At 40.8% G+C, this 17,174-nt stretch overlaps 1 protein-coding gene across 1 annotated transcript in view; it reads left to right on the plus strand.

The window, feature by feature from the left end:
* Positions 1–15,710: 15,710 nt before the first annotated feature.
* eif2ak4 (eukaryotic translation initiation factor 2 alpha kinase 4) overlaps positions 15,711–17,174 on the plus strand; it is a 51,587-nt gene continuing 50,123 nt past the window's right edge. The window contains exon 1 of the mRNA XM_084045278.1: positions 15,711–16,157. Coding sequence (XP_083901404.1) covers positions 15,996–16,157 — 162 coding nt within the window. The 5' untranslated portion in view covers positions 15,711–15,995. The remainder of the gene's footprint in view (positions 16,158–17,174) is intronic.

Here is a 17,174-nt window from a genome sequence, read left to right on the forward strand (position 1 = left end):
AACAGAGCAGTCAGGAGAAGTATAAGGGCAGATAAGAGGAGCTATATAGAGGCACTGGATGGCTCTGGCAGTGGAGCAGCACAGCATAGGAACATGAAGACCCTATATGACACTATTAAGAAGCTATCTGTGTCCAAGGTGTCCACTGGATGCCATTTCTTTTGAGATGTAGTTGTCTTCATGACCCAGTCAATGGCCAGCAGGAACAGAACACGTGACAATAGGCAACCTTGCCTCACTCCTGTCCTCACATGGAGGGCATTGGCGAGTTTTCAGATGGTCTTCCTATCCACACTGTCTCAAACGCCTTTTCACATACAATTAAATATAATAAAATTGACATAGGTGAGTTCCACTCCAACGACTGTTCCAGAATGACCCACAATGTTGAATTCTGGTCTGTGCAGGATCTATTCTTAAGGAAACCAGCTTGATGGCCTTGAGGTGTGGATCAACATACATCTGCTCCTCTTCTGACGCGTACATCTAAGAGATCTTCTGAACCTTTTTCCAATGCACACATGGTCGACTAGTTTAGGTGTCATGAGGTCTGGTGATACCCAGGTTGCCTTGTGTATCCTTCTGTGATGGAGGAAACTCCCGCCGATGACAAGGTTGCTTGTGGCACACAGGTTGATGAATCCCATTTTCATTAATTTCCCCCGAGCTTGCAGCTCCATTATCTCCTCATAACCCCGGTTGTCGCTGCCGATCTTTTCTTTGAAGTGGCCCATGGTGATGATTATGTTTCGCCTTGGGAGGCGGGCCTGGATGATTGACAGCAGTCTGTGGTAGAACTCCTCATTGACATCCTCATTGCTCTCATTTGTTGGGGCATAGCACTGGATGTAGTTGTCATCATGTGGTGTGTCTTGGGCAATTAAACCTGGTGGCGCCCACCCCTCTCCAGGTTGGAGGCAGTTTAACGTCGTACCCAGGACGTAATCATGGACCCAGTCACTCATCATCACACTTCCGAAAAAAGGCAATCTCCAACTGTGCCAAAACTACCGGTCTTAGTCTTATTAGCCATCCCAGCAAAGTTCTACTGAAAATAATACTAAATAGGTTAAAACCTCAAGCTGAACTGATAGCTGAAGAACAGGCTGGATTTAGGGCAGGGCGGAGCACCAGAACAAATATTCAACTTAAGAATCCTCCCGAGCCTATGGAATGGAAATCCACGCTGAAAAAAAAATGATGACCAACAACAACAATGGCATCTGCTCAGACATCAAAGTCAATGGACAGGCACTGGGCACGGTGTCTAGCTTCAAATAGCTCGGAGCAATCCTGTCCGATGAAGGATCTTAGATAAAGAACAAAAAATGTGCAAAACAGCCACTACATTTAAAAAGATGTTCAAAAATAAGTTAAATTAAAAATAAAATTAAACAAATATAAAACATTATAATAAAGTATTCCAACAGTTAGTAAAAAGAAAAAAATCCAATGTACAGTAGCCAAAGTTGACTTAATACAGGGATTAATGCATTATTATTGAGGAGTAATGGGTGCATTCATTTGTATACTTACCGAACTTGGCACCAGCTTTGGACATGAATCGTATGTATATGGACAGAATATTAGTAATGTGTATGTGTAATGTGCTTCTTTTTTGACATGGATACGTGTGAGTGTGAGTGTATGTATGTGTATAAGTGTGTAGCCATGATATGGGTGTATGTGCTTTGGTGTGTATGTATGAAAATATGTGTGTGGAGCTAGAACCATATTCTGTGACCAATTAGCCACAGAGTATGATATGGTGAAGCATCGAAGGTGCATCGGTGTGTAAATATGGACCCATATTCTGTGGTCAAATAGCCACATAGTATGGTGAAACATAGAAACAAATTCTATTAAGTGAAACCTGACTTGTTTCCTGTATCTGTTCTTGGACAGTCTCTCCTCAGTTTCGTTACATCAGTGTTTTAAAACTGATATTTCGTTTTTGTTTTGAAACTTTGAAACTTTGAAAATCAAATGAGCAAGAGCTAAAACAAATGAGTGTATCGAATAAACAAGATCCAATAAAACAATAGAACAAGAGCTCGTACAACTAGTTAGCAACAAGTAGGCAAGGCGAAGATAATCTCTCATCGGCTTCAGCACCTGGTCCATACGACCACACTGGAACAGTGTTCGGACGTTTCAGGTGCCTACTCTGGTGTTGGCCTTGGTGTTGAAGATCGGGGTCAAGAAAGAAAGAAAAGAAAAATGCTCATTAGATTGTTCATAAAATAATAGGATCATAAGTAGCACATTCTGATTTTGGATTGTATAGTTACCTTGCCATGATGTAACTCCAACGGTGGGCGAGCAATCAAAAATAGTTGGTCCATTGGTTAGAAATTAGTCCCGTCCCTCCCCCCCAACGCGTCCCGTCGCGTCCCGTCCTTTCAAAAGAACTTTTGGACCTTTTGAAATGACCAGGTCCAGGCCTGGATTTACAGAGGCTTATGTCTAAAAACACATTGACTGCAAATTCTCTCTCTCACACACACAAACACACACACACAAAATAACAGCCACAACACTACCAACATAGTCGTACTACAACCTGAAAAGAACTACTTCGTAGATTCAACCTGTAAACAATAACTACACCAACCAACATAGTCATAGATTCAACGTCGGCGTTCCGATTCCACAACCTGAAAAAAAAAAGCTGCATAGCAACATCTTTAACCACTTCAGCACACATACGACACAATCACACATACGCCACCAACAGCATACGCCACATCCAACAAACTGCAGCATGAGCTGCAGCATCCAGCAAAGGTAAAGGAACATTTTTTCCTACTTTGAGGTGTCTTCAGAGGAAACGCCCGGCGGACCGAGGTATTTGGCGGAGACCACCAGTGGAGACCGCCGTGCGGTGACCAGAAATCTGATCACTCAGCGATCAACCACAGTGGAGGTCCACCGAAGACCAGGGTCAACAGCGCGGACGAATCCCCCCCATGCGGACGAATCCATGGATAGAGCGAGATCTCCATCTCTAAGGGCATCCTCGGGTTGAGCCTTCCAGCGGCATGAGAACCTCAGTCTTCTGGTGTATGGGAGGGTGTTCTACTGTAGGTGAGAACCTCAGTCTTCTGGGCATTCAGGGCACAAGAACAATCTCAGAACAGTCTGTGTCTCCACTCTGAGAAAGAAAGAAACAAAGAAACAAATATTAATTCAAGTGACCGAGAGCCAGATATACGTGTAGTGTTCCTGTCACAACATACACAGCCTAATGTATCAAATCAAACTTTATTTATAGAGCACATTTAAGCTATTGTGCAGGGGCATTTAGATTCATCATAAAATATATTTTTTAATATTCTTAAACATTTGTATTTCTGTACATTTTTCCATTGCATTACAAAATACAATGATAATGCATAGATTGAGAATTGAGCTATTGAGTAGTAGAACAATGGTTCCCAAACTGGGGGTCAGGACCCGCAGGGGGCCAAATTATTTTATGGGGTCCCCAGATGATAAGCTTAATGTGCAACATTATGTTCTCACTCAACGGTAAACAAACCAACATACAGTATAAGTGTATACAGCAGGGGTCTTCAACGTTTTCAGCCCAAGGACCCCCTAGCTGAGAGAGAGATGAAGCAGGGACCCCCTAGCAAAGAGAGATGAAGCAGGGACCCCCTAGCAAAGAGAGAGATGAAGCAGGGACGCCCATATTGTATACAATTGTGTTTCAGATTCAACTTTTTTTGTTTACGTGGTCTGCTCTTTTTTCCCTCTACACCTAAACCTCTTTGCCAAAAATAGCAGATCTACAAGCTCACAACGCCTCGCAGAGCTTGTAGATCTGCTATGTTTGGCTAAAGTTCTCCTCAGAAAAGGGATGCTAGGGTTCAAGTGGATAAGGTAAAAAAAAAAACATCACACAAAGATTTGGCGGACCCCCTGTAGTAACTCTGAGGACCCCCTAGGGGTCCCGGACCCCCTGTTGAAGAGCCCTGGTATACAGGGTATCTGCACATTTATAAAGTAACAATTTAAGGACTTTTAAGACCTTTTTAATACCTCTGAAATGACAAATAAAAATAAACTAATAATAATTACTGCGTCCAAAGTAACCAAATATACTATAAAAAGATTGTGATACTGTACATTGGCCAAATTGTCAAATATTACCTAATAAAGGCAAACATTTTGTAAATAGCCGATCTACAAGCTCACAACACCTCGCACTGCGAGGCGTTGTGAGCTTGTAGATCGGCTACTTTCATAATATTTATCTGTGGAACCGAGTCAAACTGAACAAATGTCAAACTAAAAAGCAAAATTCAAATATGATTATGTTGGGGGGTCCCCAGTTCAACTATGATTGTTTTGGGGGGGTCCCCAGTTCAAATATTATTTTGGGGGTCCCCAGTTCAAATATTATTATTTGGGTGGGTCCCCAGTTCAAATATGATTATTTGGGGGGGGGTCCCCAGTTCAAATATGATTATTTTGGGGGGGGGGTCCCCAGTTCAAATATGATTTTGGGGGGTCCTCAGTTCAAATATGATTATTTTGGGGGGGTCCCAAATAACATAACATAATAACATTATATTATACTATTATCATAGGTATACCATTGTAAACGAATTGTACGATTATTGGATTATTATTACATACTAGGTCATTATATATCATATATTATACATTATCTATAGCTTACAACATAACATGCACACAACACTTTTGTACACTTATGGTATGGCCCAACACAGAAGACCAAGCCCTGATAGACTGTAAACTGTGGGCTCAGACCTGTGTCCACAAAGTCAGTAACAGACAACAGTGGGTTCATTTTAGTTACATTTCTTAATCCTTGAGTCCAAGTCCTGTACCCTTTTACAATGAGACTGTGGATGATTGTGGGTAAGCGGTCCAACTAAGGTGGGACTCAGGGTGGTTGGATGCCCCTGCCATGCACAGCCCCCAGTGAACATGCCTCACAAAGTTCACTGGTAAGTTTATTCCATTAAAGTTCATAAACCCCTGAGATGAGCACAATTTAGGAGGGCCCCCTCTGGTGGTCAAAATAAATCATTACACATCTCTCCAGTTGGGACAGTTTTTGGGAAGTGATAGATAGGCCAGTGCACAAGAGCATTTAATTTGCCTTTTTAAACCATCAATAACAATACCTAACCCTAACCTATCCTAACCCTGTTCATTTTCAGAAATGAACACTTGAAAGCTACACTTAAGAGAAAACAACATATCAGGAACACAGGACACTGTCAACCCATTCAATCCGGGAACGTGTCTCTGTCATTTTAGATTGTTTTGGCTATTCAAAAATAGCAGATCTACAAGCTCATAGCGCGGCACTATGAGCTTGTAGATGTGCCGTTTAAAAAAATCTTGAACATTTTTGCAAATGCTTCTGGGGATCCGCGGCCAAATACATATCATTTTGTGGTCCTTGACATGAAAACCACTATTATACTGTAGCAAAATGTTTTTTTTTATGATTTTTGTAGAATTTCATAGAATCCCCCAGAAGCAAAGATTTGAGTTAAAAATGTTTGCTTTAAATACATATATATTCAAAGATTTGCAACAATTTCCCATGATTTTTCAAAAGAATAGCAGATCTACAAGCTCATAGCGCGGCACTTTTGCAAAAATGCAAATCTTTGAATATAATATAAGTTTTAAGACTAACATTTTTAACTCCGATCTGTGCTTCTGGGGGTCCCTGGAACAAAATATTTTCAGATGGGGGTCTGCGGCCAAATACATGCATAGCAAAATATGTATTTTTTCAACAAACAAAAAGATATATGTATTCAAAGATTTGCACACATTTTCACGATTTTTCAAAAACATTGCAGATAGCGTTGCACTCTGTGCCGCGCTATCTGCAAGCAGCGAATGCTTGAGCTTGTAGACCTGCTACTTTTGAATAGCCAAAGAAATTTAAAAATGACACAGATGCGTTCCCGGTCTTAATGTGTTAACTGCAAAAGACCCTGTGAAGGTACATTTTTACGCTCATGCACATCAAACTGGGGGTCCTTGAAATTAAAAAAAGGTTATAAACCCACTGGTCTATAGCATTGGTTCTCAAAGTGGGGTCCGGGGACCCCCAGGGGTCCTTGAGGGAGTTCCAGGGCGGTCCCCAGCTAAATGATGGATAGTTAGGAACCAAATGGACCCTTTATGGTTCTGTAACTCTCAGAGTTAAATCAACATTGATTTTACAATATAATTTGGGATCCCGGAGTACTATACTTAAGTACAATTCTGAGGCGATGCAATGCGTTGTGAGCTTGTAGATCTGCTATTTTCAAACATTTTAGTTCTTTTACATTTGGTACTTTAAGTACATTTTGATACCAATACTATACATTGTCTTCATTACAAGCTGCTAGAGCATGCTGTTGAGAATGTATCTGCATTTTTTTTTAAATCTGTTTCAGACTTTTCACCAATGGCCTGATGCGGATATATAATATGTCCGGTGGTGGGCAGCAAAACAAGAGGGCGTTCAAGAATACGAACTTCTTTTCCCTCATCCAGGGTAAATAGAACAATTGTCTGTGCTAGTTCTTTGTTGATGCTTCTTCGTGTTATAAATGTGTGACTGACATGATGACATACATTAACAAAAGATATTTGTCACTGTTTTGATTGCAGAAGCTGTTCGGGAGAATTTCGCAGAGGCAACGGAGGCCCAGGTCAGCGCATCAATGGCCAACCACTTCAAGCAGGCGCCAGCTCGAAGTGGTGGCCGGGGGGGGGTACAAGAGGCCATGGACAAGGACCCCAAAATGACTTTATCAATTACTCACCCCATGGAAACTTGAAGTCATTGATTATTATTTTTGTCTCATTCATAAGCCAATAATTTGATGAGCATTCAATATACCAGAGCTGTTTCGCCAATACACAAGCAGAAAGGTTGACCATTATTAATATTATGTATCAGTCACTCTATCTACCTGATTTGTATGTAAATACACAGAGACAGAGCCTCACCTCGGCAGAAGGAGCCCACGTTGTCCACGCTCTGGCGACACACGCTGCACTGACGTTTCTTCTTGAACGTCTTCTCCTTGAAGACGTGAGGCTCCCCCTTCCCCGCCTGCAACGCACAAACACACACACAAATGTACACTGTTACAACTACAGTACATGATGAGAAGTGCTGAATAAGTCTGTTGTGGCCAAGAATCCATGTTGGACCTGTTTCCAAGAGTTTGACTTGGCAAATGTACAATCTGTGCTGACAGCACTCTCATGGTTTCTACACAGCATCTTAGTTTTTCTTTGACAAGGTGACAACAAAACGCATGATGTGGACTGACCTAATCTCCTCTCATCAAAAGAGGAATAGAACAAAAAGGGAAAGAAAGGCTGTACAGAAACATAAGGAGAAGTATGCTATTATTATTGTCCTGTGACAGCAGCTCTATGTCTGAGGTGGAACAAGGTGTGTGTGCGCGCTCTTTCTACCTGCCTGCTGTACCTCTGTTCTGGTTGTGTAACTGTCTTCTAGTACTAATCCTTGTGGTTCCCGTCCAGACCACCATAATCCTGCATATTTGTGTGTGTGTGTGTGTGTGTGTGTGTGTGTGTGTGTGTGTGTGTGTGTGTGTGTGTGTGTGTGTGTACTGTGTACGTGTGTATAATAAACTGAGTGTGTGTGTGGGGAGGGATCAGAATGTGTATGATAGTCAAATATATATGTGTGTGTGCTTGTCTATAGCAAAGTGTACCCACAAGTATAGTAAAGTTCAACAAATTGTTATATCTTGGTTTGGTTCTTGACTCTTACCTGCACCTCTCCATTGTTTCACTCAATATGAGGTGAAACATAAGTTAAGGAATAAAAAAAGTTCACTTTTGAATAATTGTTGAAACATGTATTGTGATTGAAATATAGTTGAGGGATAGTTCTGTTCAAAGTAGATCAATTTATTTATATCCTGTTGTGCAGTATAAATAATTATGACATTAGTGTTACACTCAAAGCTATTTAAAATATCCAGAAAGATAACAAACATAATGTAAATAAATGGTCAGAACATCCTGGGACTACATTACCACATTTATCAAGGTAAGCATAACAGGCTAAATGTGGTCCCTTTAGTATTTTTTTAAAATAGAGAAGCTGGATCTGCATTAAATATTGAGGCTGTTAAATGAATATATGTCTTGTAAAGGTAGTAAAGGCTTAAAAAAAGGTTATAAACCCACTGGTCTATAGCATTGGTTCTCAAAGTGGGGTCCGGGGACCCCCAGGGGTCCTTGAGGGAGTTCCAGGGGGTACCCAGCTAAATGATGGATAGTTAGGAACCAAATGGACCCTTATGGTTCTGTAACTCTGAGAGTGTACAAATGGAACCAAATGGACCCATAAGCCAAAAGATTCCCTGTGCAAAATGTCACAGATCTTCAATCACAAACCCCCCAGAGCAGAGCATAAAATACAGTTTTACATAACATTGAACCTTCAATGCATAATTAAACTACTACAATCATAGTACAATCCATAGAACACAGTACAATACACAGAATCATAGAACCACAGTACAGACACAGAATCAACCTATAACAATATGAACTAAAAGCCACGGGGAGGAGGCCGGGTAGGTGGAGAGAATTTGAAAACAAACAGCTGTACACCCAGCTTAGACAGCGAAGCACATAGACTGAACAGAGAACAGAGGCTGCTTAAATGAAGCGCCAGAGTTGCACTGTGGGTATCAGGGCGTGAGTAAATAGGCTCTATGCACAGCAGCCATATTGGGAATGAATTGGGCCCCTTCCTTACTTCCTTCATAGGTGTTACCAATGATACTAATTAAGGCTCTGTTCCATTTGTGGCATAGTGGTTGTCTTATTTTAACAAACCCCCATAACTCTGAGAGTGTACAAATGGAACCAAATGGACCCTTACTAGTCCATTTGGTTCCATTTGTACACTCTCAGAGTTACACACCCACCATAAGGGGCCATTTGGGAACCAAAATGGAGTGTTTCTACTTTCTAGTGAGCCAACATGCACGATATCAGCACCCTGACCAGAATGGAACAGAGCCTTCATTAGTATCATTGGTAACACCTGTGAAGGAAGTAAGGAGAGGCCCAATTTCTTTCCAATGTGGCTACTATGCTTAGAGCCTATTAGCTTGTAGCGAATGAGAATGACAAGAGGTTGAACGTACTGACTTAAAGGAGTACGACTGTATAACTTGTTAGCGAATGGGGGGGGGGGGGGGGGTCCGGGGAGTGTGAATGAAGTATATCAACATTCTGCCTTCCGTGTCTACATGAACTATCGTTACACTGAATTCTATAGAGTCAGACTATAGTGTTGGACTTGGGACTGACCTATGAGCAGCACAGCACAGGGACCAGGCTTCGTAGCGCCATCGGTAGCAGGGTTTGACGGGACAGGGTTTCTGCACTGCTCCATCTGGAAGGGGGGCACGGCCTGCCGTCCCCCTGAGGGTCCTGGACCGCCAACCTCCGGCGCCACAGCTCGCCTGGAGGACAGAGAGACATGAAGACACACCGTGGAGACAATGAGAGACTGATCAGTACTGTGGTGGACAGTAACGGATAAAAGCGTCTGCTAAATGACTGTAATGTATAATGTAATGTAATGTAAATGTAAATGTACTTGAGTGTGTGTGTGTGTGTGTGTGTGTGTGTGTGTGTGTGTGTGTGTGTGTGTGTGTGTGTGTGTGTGTGTGTGTGTGTGTGTGTGTGTGTGTGTGTGTGTGTGTGTGTGTGTCACACGCCACAAGGTATTGGCATCAAAATGTACTTTAAGTACCAAAAGTAGTTAGTACTCATTATGCAGAATGTCCTGTTTCACAAGTTTTCAAATGTATAAAAATGTATAGAATAATAATTTTAATATATGGTTAGTAATAATCTAAATCTACAAAGTAACAAGTAACTAAAGTTTTCAAATAATTGTAGTGGAGTAAAAGTACAATATGTGTCTCTGTGTAGCAAATTGGAAATACTCCAGTAAAGTAAAAAATGTACTCAAAGTACAGTACTTGAGTACATGTAGGCCTACTCGGTTACTTTACAGCACTGACTATAGGCCTGTGTGTCATCGTCACAAACACAACTCAATAAAACATATATATATTCACTTCACACATATGCTACATTGTTGCTTTTTACAAGTAACATAAAAGTTAAATGACTCGCAATTCCATCAATTACTTTATTTCTAAGCACTTAATTAGCCAAACTCACCTTTTTAACACTCTTTTAGCTTAGTTTTAACAACAAACACTGGGTCGTGTCTTGTGTTTGCTGTGTGTGCGTGCGTGTGTGTGCGTGTGTTCTGTGTTGTGTGTGGGGGGCTGCTGCTCCATTGCCGCCTTCTGTCCCTTTGATCTCGCCGCAAAGCAGGTGGCGTGGTGACGTCATAGTAAGAGCGGGCATGAAATAGCAGATCTACAAGCTCACAACATGTTGCACCGTAAGGCATTGTGAGCTTGTAGATCTGCTATTTCAATTGGCCGCAATGTACATAGGGTTGAAAGTGGTTAATGTATGTTTTGTAATAATAATATATATCTACAAAGTAACTAAAGTTTTTCAAATAATTGTAGTGGAGTAAAAGTACAATATTTGTCTCTGAGATGTAGTGGAGTAGAAGTAAAAGTACTGAAAATTGGAAACACTCCAGTTAAGTACAAAATAAACTCAAAATTGTACTCAAAGTACAGTACTTGAGTACATACTCGGTTACTTTACAGTACTGACTATAGGCCTCAATAAAAACACATATATTCACTTCATATCAAACAATGCTTCATACTGAATAGTTGTTGCTTTTTACCAAGTAACATAAACGTGAAAATTACATGCGACGTCATCATTTCCTTTAATGTATAAGCACTTATTAGCCAAACTAACAACACCTGCAGAAAACTCACCATTTTGGAGATAATTATCTTGTTTTGGGGTTTTTTAGTAGCTTGCTCAATGCTTCACCTCCCTAATAAACACTGATAACCTAATATTACAGTATGAGTTGTTTTAGTTCACTGTAATAGTCTTTTTACAAACTTTAACAGACATTTCGTCTTGTGGCTCCGCTGGCTCGGCCCGCTCACGCTCCTCTCCCTGTGGTCGCTCGTGCGAAGTGCGTAGAATAGAGAGTGACGTCACGCTTTGATCTTTACCGCGGTCCGCTGTGGGCGTTTCTACCCCGGCTTTAAAATAATAATTTAAAAAAACGTGTATGTCTTCTTTTACCTTACTTATATATTTTTTTGCTCCAGCAAAAACATTTAGTGTTCAGTCAAAAAAGCAGTGGTGGAAAAAGTACTCACATTTTCTACTTAAATAAAAGTACCAATACTGCAACATAAAAATACTCTGTTACAAGTAAAAGTCCAGAATTAAAACATGTACTTAAGTAAAAGTACAAAAGTATTGGCATCAAAATGTACTTAAAGTACCAAAAGTAAAAGTACTAAATATTTGAAAATAGCCTATAGGTATAAAATAGGGCTAAAGTGGTTAATGTATGTTTCATTATATCATAGTTTATCTGAAAAGTAACTAGTAACTAAAGTTTTCAAATAAATGTAGTGGAGTAAAAGTACAATATTTGTATCCGAGATGTAGTGGAGTAGAAGTAAAAGTACTGGTTTCTAAAATATTCCTAATTTTTAAAAATGTCTTCCAAGATTTTTTTTGTTGTTTTCATAAACGTGGTTGCTTGTTTCTCTCACAAAACATGGCAACGCACGCTCACACCCGGAAGCAGTAGTAAATATTGACTTCTCAGAGCTCCGTTCCGTGAGCAGAAATTGGACTTCCGGTTTTCGAGCTAGCAGAAATAAGGTTTCCGGTTGCCTTCATAATAAGATCGTGAATGTTTATGTTTTTTAAAAGACACAAATCTAATTTAAAAATACATTTATGATGTATGCCTTTTAAATGGCTCATACTAAAACACTTCTTAGTGGCAAGTTTTTAAAAAAAGACACAATTGTATTTAAAAAATAAATGTATGATGTACAGTATGTCTTTTTAAATGGCTTATACTAGATCACTTCTAAGTGCCAGGTTGTTCCAGTTTGAAATTGGCTATTGACCCCCATTAAATGTGCACTTAGCACTGTTTTGCACTTTAACTGGATATTGATTTGTGTGTGTTACATATATTATATATGTATTGTTTTTGTATTGTTTGTCCATTGTTGTAATAATGCTGACTCTAGGCCAGGTCACTCTTGGAAAATGATGATGATATAATATTGTTTATTGCAGAAGCAAATAAACAATGATAAAAGAGACCAAAAAATATGCTACAAATAATAATAGTAGATAGTGCAGGTGAGATAAAAAAAAGAAGAATTTGGGGTTTATAAAGTTGATCTCACCTATTTAAAAACTAAAATACAATACAAATACAGAAAAAAAACATTAAAAATGTATATTATTTAACAACATATACAACATGGAAACACAGCATAAAAAAAGATAGAGGTGTGTGTGTGTGTGTGTGTGTGTGTGTGTGTGTGTGTGTGTGTGTGTGTGTGTGTGTGTGTGTGTGTGTGTGTGTGTGTGTGTGTGTGTGTGTGTGCGTGCGTGCGTGCGTGCGTGCGTGCGTGCGTGCGTGCGTGCGTGCGTGCGTGTACTTCTCCATAACTGAGCGCCCCTAAACTTGATAGAAAATGGATACAGACCAGTACAGAATGTTGGTGAACATTTGAGAGATAATTTGTAAAAAAAGGAAAGTGGCAGGCCGCCCAGTGCGGCCTGAGGTAAGAAAAGTGCCATTTTCAGACAATACTGGACACTGGACAGGAGACGGCTGTTGGCGCCAGCACTCTCCGCTAAGCGGGAGAGGTGTAAAAAAAAGTGTGGCGGGCCGTCCAGTGAGGTCAGAGGTCAGAAAAGTGCCCTTTTCTGCCATTTTCAGACAATAGTGGACACTGGACCGGAGACGGCTGCCGATGCCAGCACTTGTGACATACACACGCGTTCGGGGAGACCCCCTCTACACTGCCACACTCTCCGCTAAGCGGGAGAGGTGTAAAAAAAAGTGTGGCGCACCGTCCAGTGAGGTCAGAGGTCAGAAAAGTGCCCTTTTCTGCCATTTTCAGACAATAGTGGACACTGGACCGGAGACGGCTGCCGATGCCAGCATGCCATTCCATCTGTACTTTCATTTTATTTCTGTTATCTATAATTTTAAAAAGACATTGGTTGTGTTAGCACAGTCTCTGTAGAAACAGCTCCCAACATTTCACTGCTTGTACCTGTATTGAGTAAGTGACAAATAAATCCCTCTTGATTCTTGTTCAGATTAGTTCCAGAGTTCTCTTTGAAAATGTCACACATTTTGAAATGGCTCCACATCCATTACCTGATAGAAGAGAGTTGCAGATTTTCATGGAACTTGGTAGAAATGATCTCTAGGCTGCCCTATAAAATGGCTCAAGGTCACAATCATAGTCACAGTCAATGTTACATCAGTCATATCTCAGGAACGGAGAGAGACACAGAACGAGATGTTGGTGTGTGCCTTTATTAATGGTATTGAAATGTTATACTGATGTCAAACTGGGAAACTGAAATAGAAGCAAGGCTTGTCCATAGCCATGTCTGTTTTGTGGGAGTATCCACACATATCTATCAATAACTGGTCAGTGTAGAGGGGGTCTCCCCGAACGCGTGTGTATGTCACAAGTGCTGGCATCGGCAGCCGTCTCCGGTCCAGTGTCCACTATTGTCTGAAAATGGCAGAAAAGGGCACTTTTCTGACCTCTGACCTCACTGGACGGTCCGCCACACTTTTTTTTACACCTCTCCCGCTTAGCGGAGAGTGTGGCAGTGTAGAGGGGGTCTCCCCGAACGCGTGTGTGTATGTCACAAGTGCTGGCATCGGCAGCCGTGTCTGGTCCAGTGTCCACTATTGTCTGAAAATGGCAGAAAAGGGCACTTTTCTGACCTCTGACCTCACTGGACGGTCCGCCACACTTTTTTTTACACCTCTCCCGCTTAGCGAAGAGTGTGGCAGTGTAGAGGGGGTCTCCCCGAACGCGTGTGTATGTCACTATTGCTGGCATCGGCAGCCGTCTCCGGTCCAGTGTCCAATTTGTATAGGCTATGCAGTCAGCATTTATCCATTTAGATAATGTTTTAATGTTTTAAAAAACATTTTTGTCACACAGAAACATAATATGTGTTATATAGCTTCGTTTAAATGCTTAATTTATAGTTTTAATGTGCAAATGAACCGTTTTTCAATGATTTTCAATGGTTTCTTTTTACTCTAGAGGGCACTCTTATTCTGAAGAGATCGTCAACCGGAAGTCTTATTTCTGCTCCGTTATTTCTGTTCACGGAACACAGCTACATCTCAGAACTCCGTTCAAATCACTTTGATCAGTGATTATTTATTACATCATTACTAACCTCGCATCACCAGTCTTTCCACCTGCAGGTTCTCAAGCTATATACGAATTATAAGTACTGTTTGGTATAATCTGTGTCATGGGAGCTGTACTGACCAGCATTAACAATCCTGCTGTTTGCCTTGAGGAGGAGAAGTTCTGTCAAAGTGTGAAGAACCCTGGTTGTCTCAGCTATGATGGTGATGGTTTTGACAGATTGACAGATGCACTAAACCTTTTCAAATGAGGGTCCGAAGGCCCGAAGCTTCTTTTCTTCTTCTTCCCAACAACAATATGCATGGATTTCCTTAAGTGGCAACAAAAGACAGTTTGAACTAAATGTGTGTTTCAGTGGAGTTCACTGATTTGTTTGTTATGGTTTGATCTGGGGGATATTAGGAGTTAGGACCACAATGGAAACAAGCCCTCAGGGCTTTTTGTGTAATCCTTTTAGCACCATTGTATAATCGTACCACTGTACTTTTTGCAAACTGTTAATAAAGTGTTCAATCAATCAGTCAAATCACTCAATCAAGGAACTGCCTTTTCTAGTTGCACGTTATTACTGCCCTCTTGAGGCGTGTGTCGGAAGAGGTTGGAAATACAGCGCGATGACGTTTCGCCTGCTGCTGTGACGACGACGTGCGACTGCCATGTCTACTTATTATAAGCGACTTTGGGCTTATTTTTCTGTGAAGTTGCTTGTAAATATTGGTAGTTATTTGGGCTTGTTTCTAAAGTGTTAAGTGTAGTTGCTTATTTGGGATTGTTTCTAAAGTGTAGTTGCTTATGTGGCCTTGTTTCTTAAAGTGTAGTTGCTTATTTGGGCTTGTTTCTAAAGTGTAGTTGCTTATTTGGGCTTGCTTCACAATTTTAACAGTACAGTGGTTCTCAAATATGTTCATGTCATGGACCCCAACATTAATATGGATTTTGTCCCTAACCCCCATCTGAAAATGTTCTGCGCCATCCACCAAGGAGCCCCATACCAGATTTTAGATTAGAAATGTTTCAAAAATCTTCCTAATATTCAACGTTTTTTTTGTTACAAAAAATAAACTTTGCACGCACATTTATTTTTGCAAAACATTTTTTTTAAATATTACTCCTCCTCCTGAGTCCTACAAATGTTGTCTTTCATATTCCAATGATTCCATCCTGATTGGCGAATGCCGAACATTGTCACAATAAATAACCTTCCTCCTGAGAGTCTGAGACCTGTGTTCCGAGGAGCACTTGTTTTCATAGCCCTGGTTGCTTATTTCTCTCACAAAATCTGGCATCACTGTCTGCCATGCATGCGCCATGGCACCAACACACTGGCTGCTGTTGTGACTGACTGTATGTCTGCGTTGAGTGCGTGTTACTCCTGTCAAGAAAGACCTCCAAAGTTTGTCTTTGGAGCATAGATTTGGGGTGTCTGTCTGCTGTCTTTATCTGACCAATGAAGGCTATTTGAAGTCGCAGCAAAGCAGCCTGTGGGTAGACAAGGACGAAGAGTCCGACTGTAAGGAAACAGAACTCCAAATAATAGCTTCCTAGTTCTTTTTTTTGGAGGGGTGTGAAGCCATGTAGTGCTACAGAAGAATGAGCAGTCAGCACACTCCAACACATGGAACCCACGACGACGACGATGATGAAGATGATGATGACGACGACTATACTGGCCAGCAGGAACTTGAACTAGAGGCTCTGTCGTCTATCTTCGAAGATGACTTCGAAGATCTGCGGAATAAAGATCCATGGAAGGTACAGAGAGTGAGGTTATTATGTTTTCGGATTGCTGGTAACTGTTATGTGCAAAACAGCTGTACCATATGTACATACTGTATGCATGCTGTATGTCAGGGGTTTTCAACCTTTTTTGCATCAAGGACCCCCAAATTGACACATATTAGCCCAGGGACCCCCATTTGAAAACATATGCCAGGGACTCAACCATTTTGATTTATTGGGGGTCCCAATCTACACAGTAGTATCATCATCAGTGTTCATTTAACTCTGAGAGTGTACAAATGGAACCAAATTTGTACACTCTCAGAGTTACAGACATATAAGGGTCAATGTGGTTCCTAACTATTAATTTGGCTGGGGACCCCCTGGAACCCCCTCAAGGACTGTCAGGTTGAGAACCACTGCTGTATGTTAATAGGTTGTGATTTTTTTATTGCTGCCAACCTTGGCCACTCAGCTCTGGCTTGTAAAATGTATGTTTGATCTCATAAACCTTACTGAATAAAGGTAAAATAGGTGAAATAAGTACAAATGACAATCCTACTTATTCGGAAGTGTCCTTAGCTAGCCTACTATTATTGATTGATTGAATACTTTATTAGCAGTTTGCAAACAAAATAGCCCAGGAAAGTACAGTTCAATACAATGTCTGCTAAGAGGATTTTTAAACCCAAGAAAGCCTATGGCTTGTTTCCATTGGGGTCCATCATAAATAATCATAATGGGTTATCATAATTGTGTGTGACTGTGTGCATAGATACAGTGTCTTAAGTAAAGATACAATTATCTTTATTTCCTCTATGTGGAAAATGTGTCTTTAGCTTCACAGGATGGTTAAATACATAATAGTAAATCACTGTAAATCACAGTAAAACACAACATCCATGGACAGTTCACACAATAATGGACATTGTTCCAGTGTGTGTGTGTGTGTGTGTGTGTGTGTGTGTGTGTGTGTGTGTGTGTGTGTGTGTGTGTGTTTGATTAATTGAATACTTTATTGACAGATTTGCAAATAGTACAGTCAGTGGT

This window comes from Gymnoscopelus microlampas, assembly GCF_963454915.1.
Source record: "Gymnoscopelus microlampas genome assembly, chromosome: 20".
NCBI classification, from domain to species: Eukaryota; Metazoa; Chordata; class Actinopteri; order Myctophiformes; family Myctophidae; genus Gymnoscopelus; species Gymnoscopelus microlampas.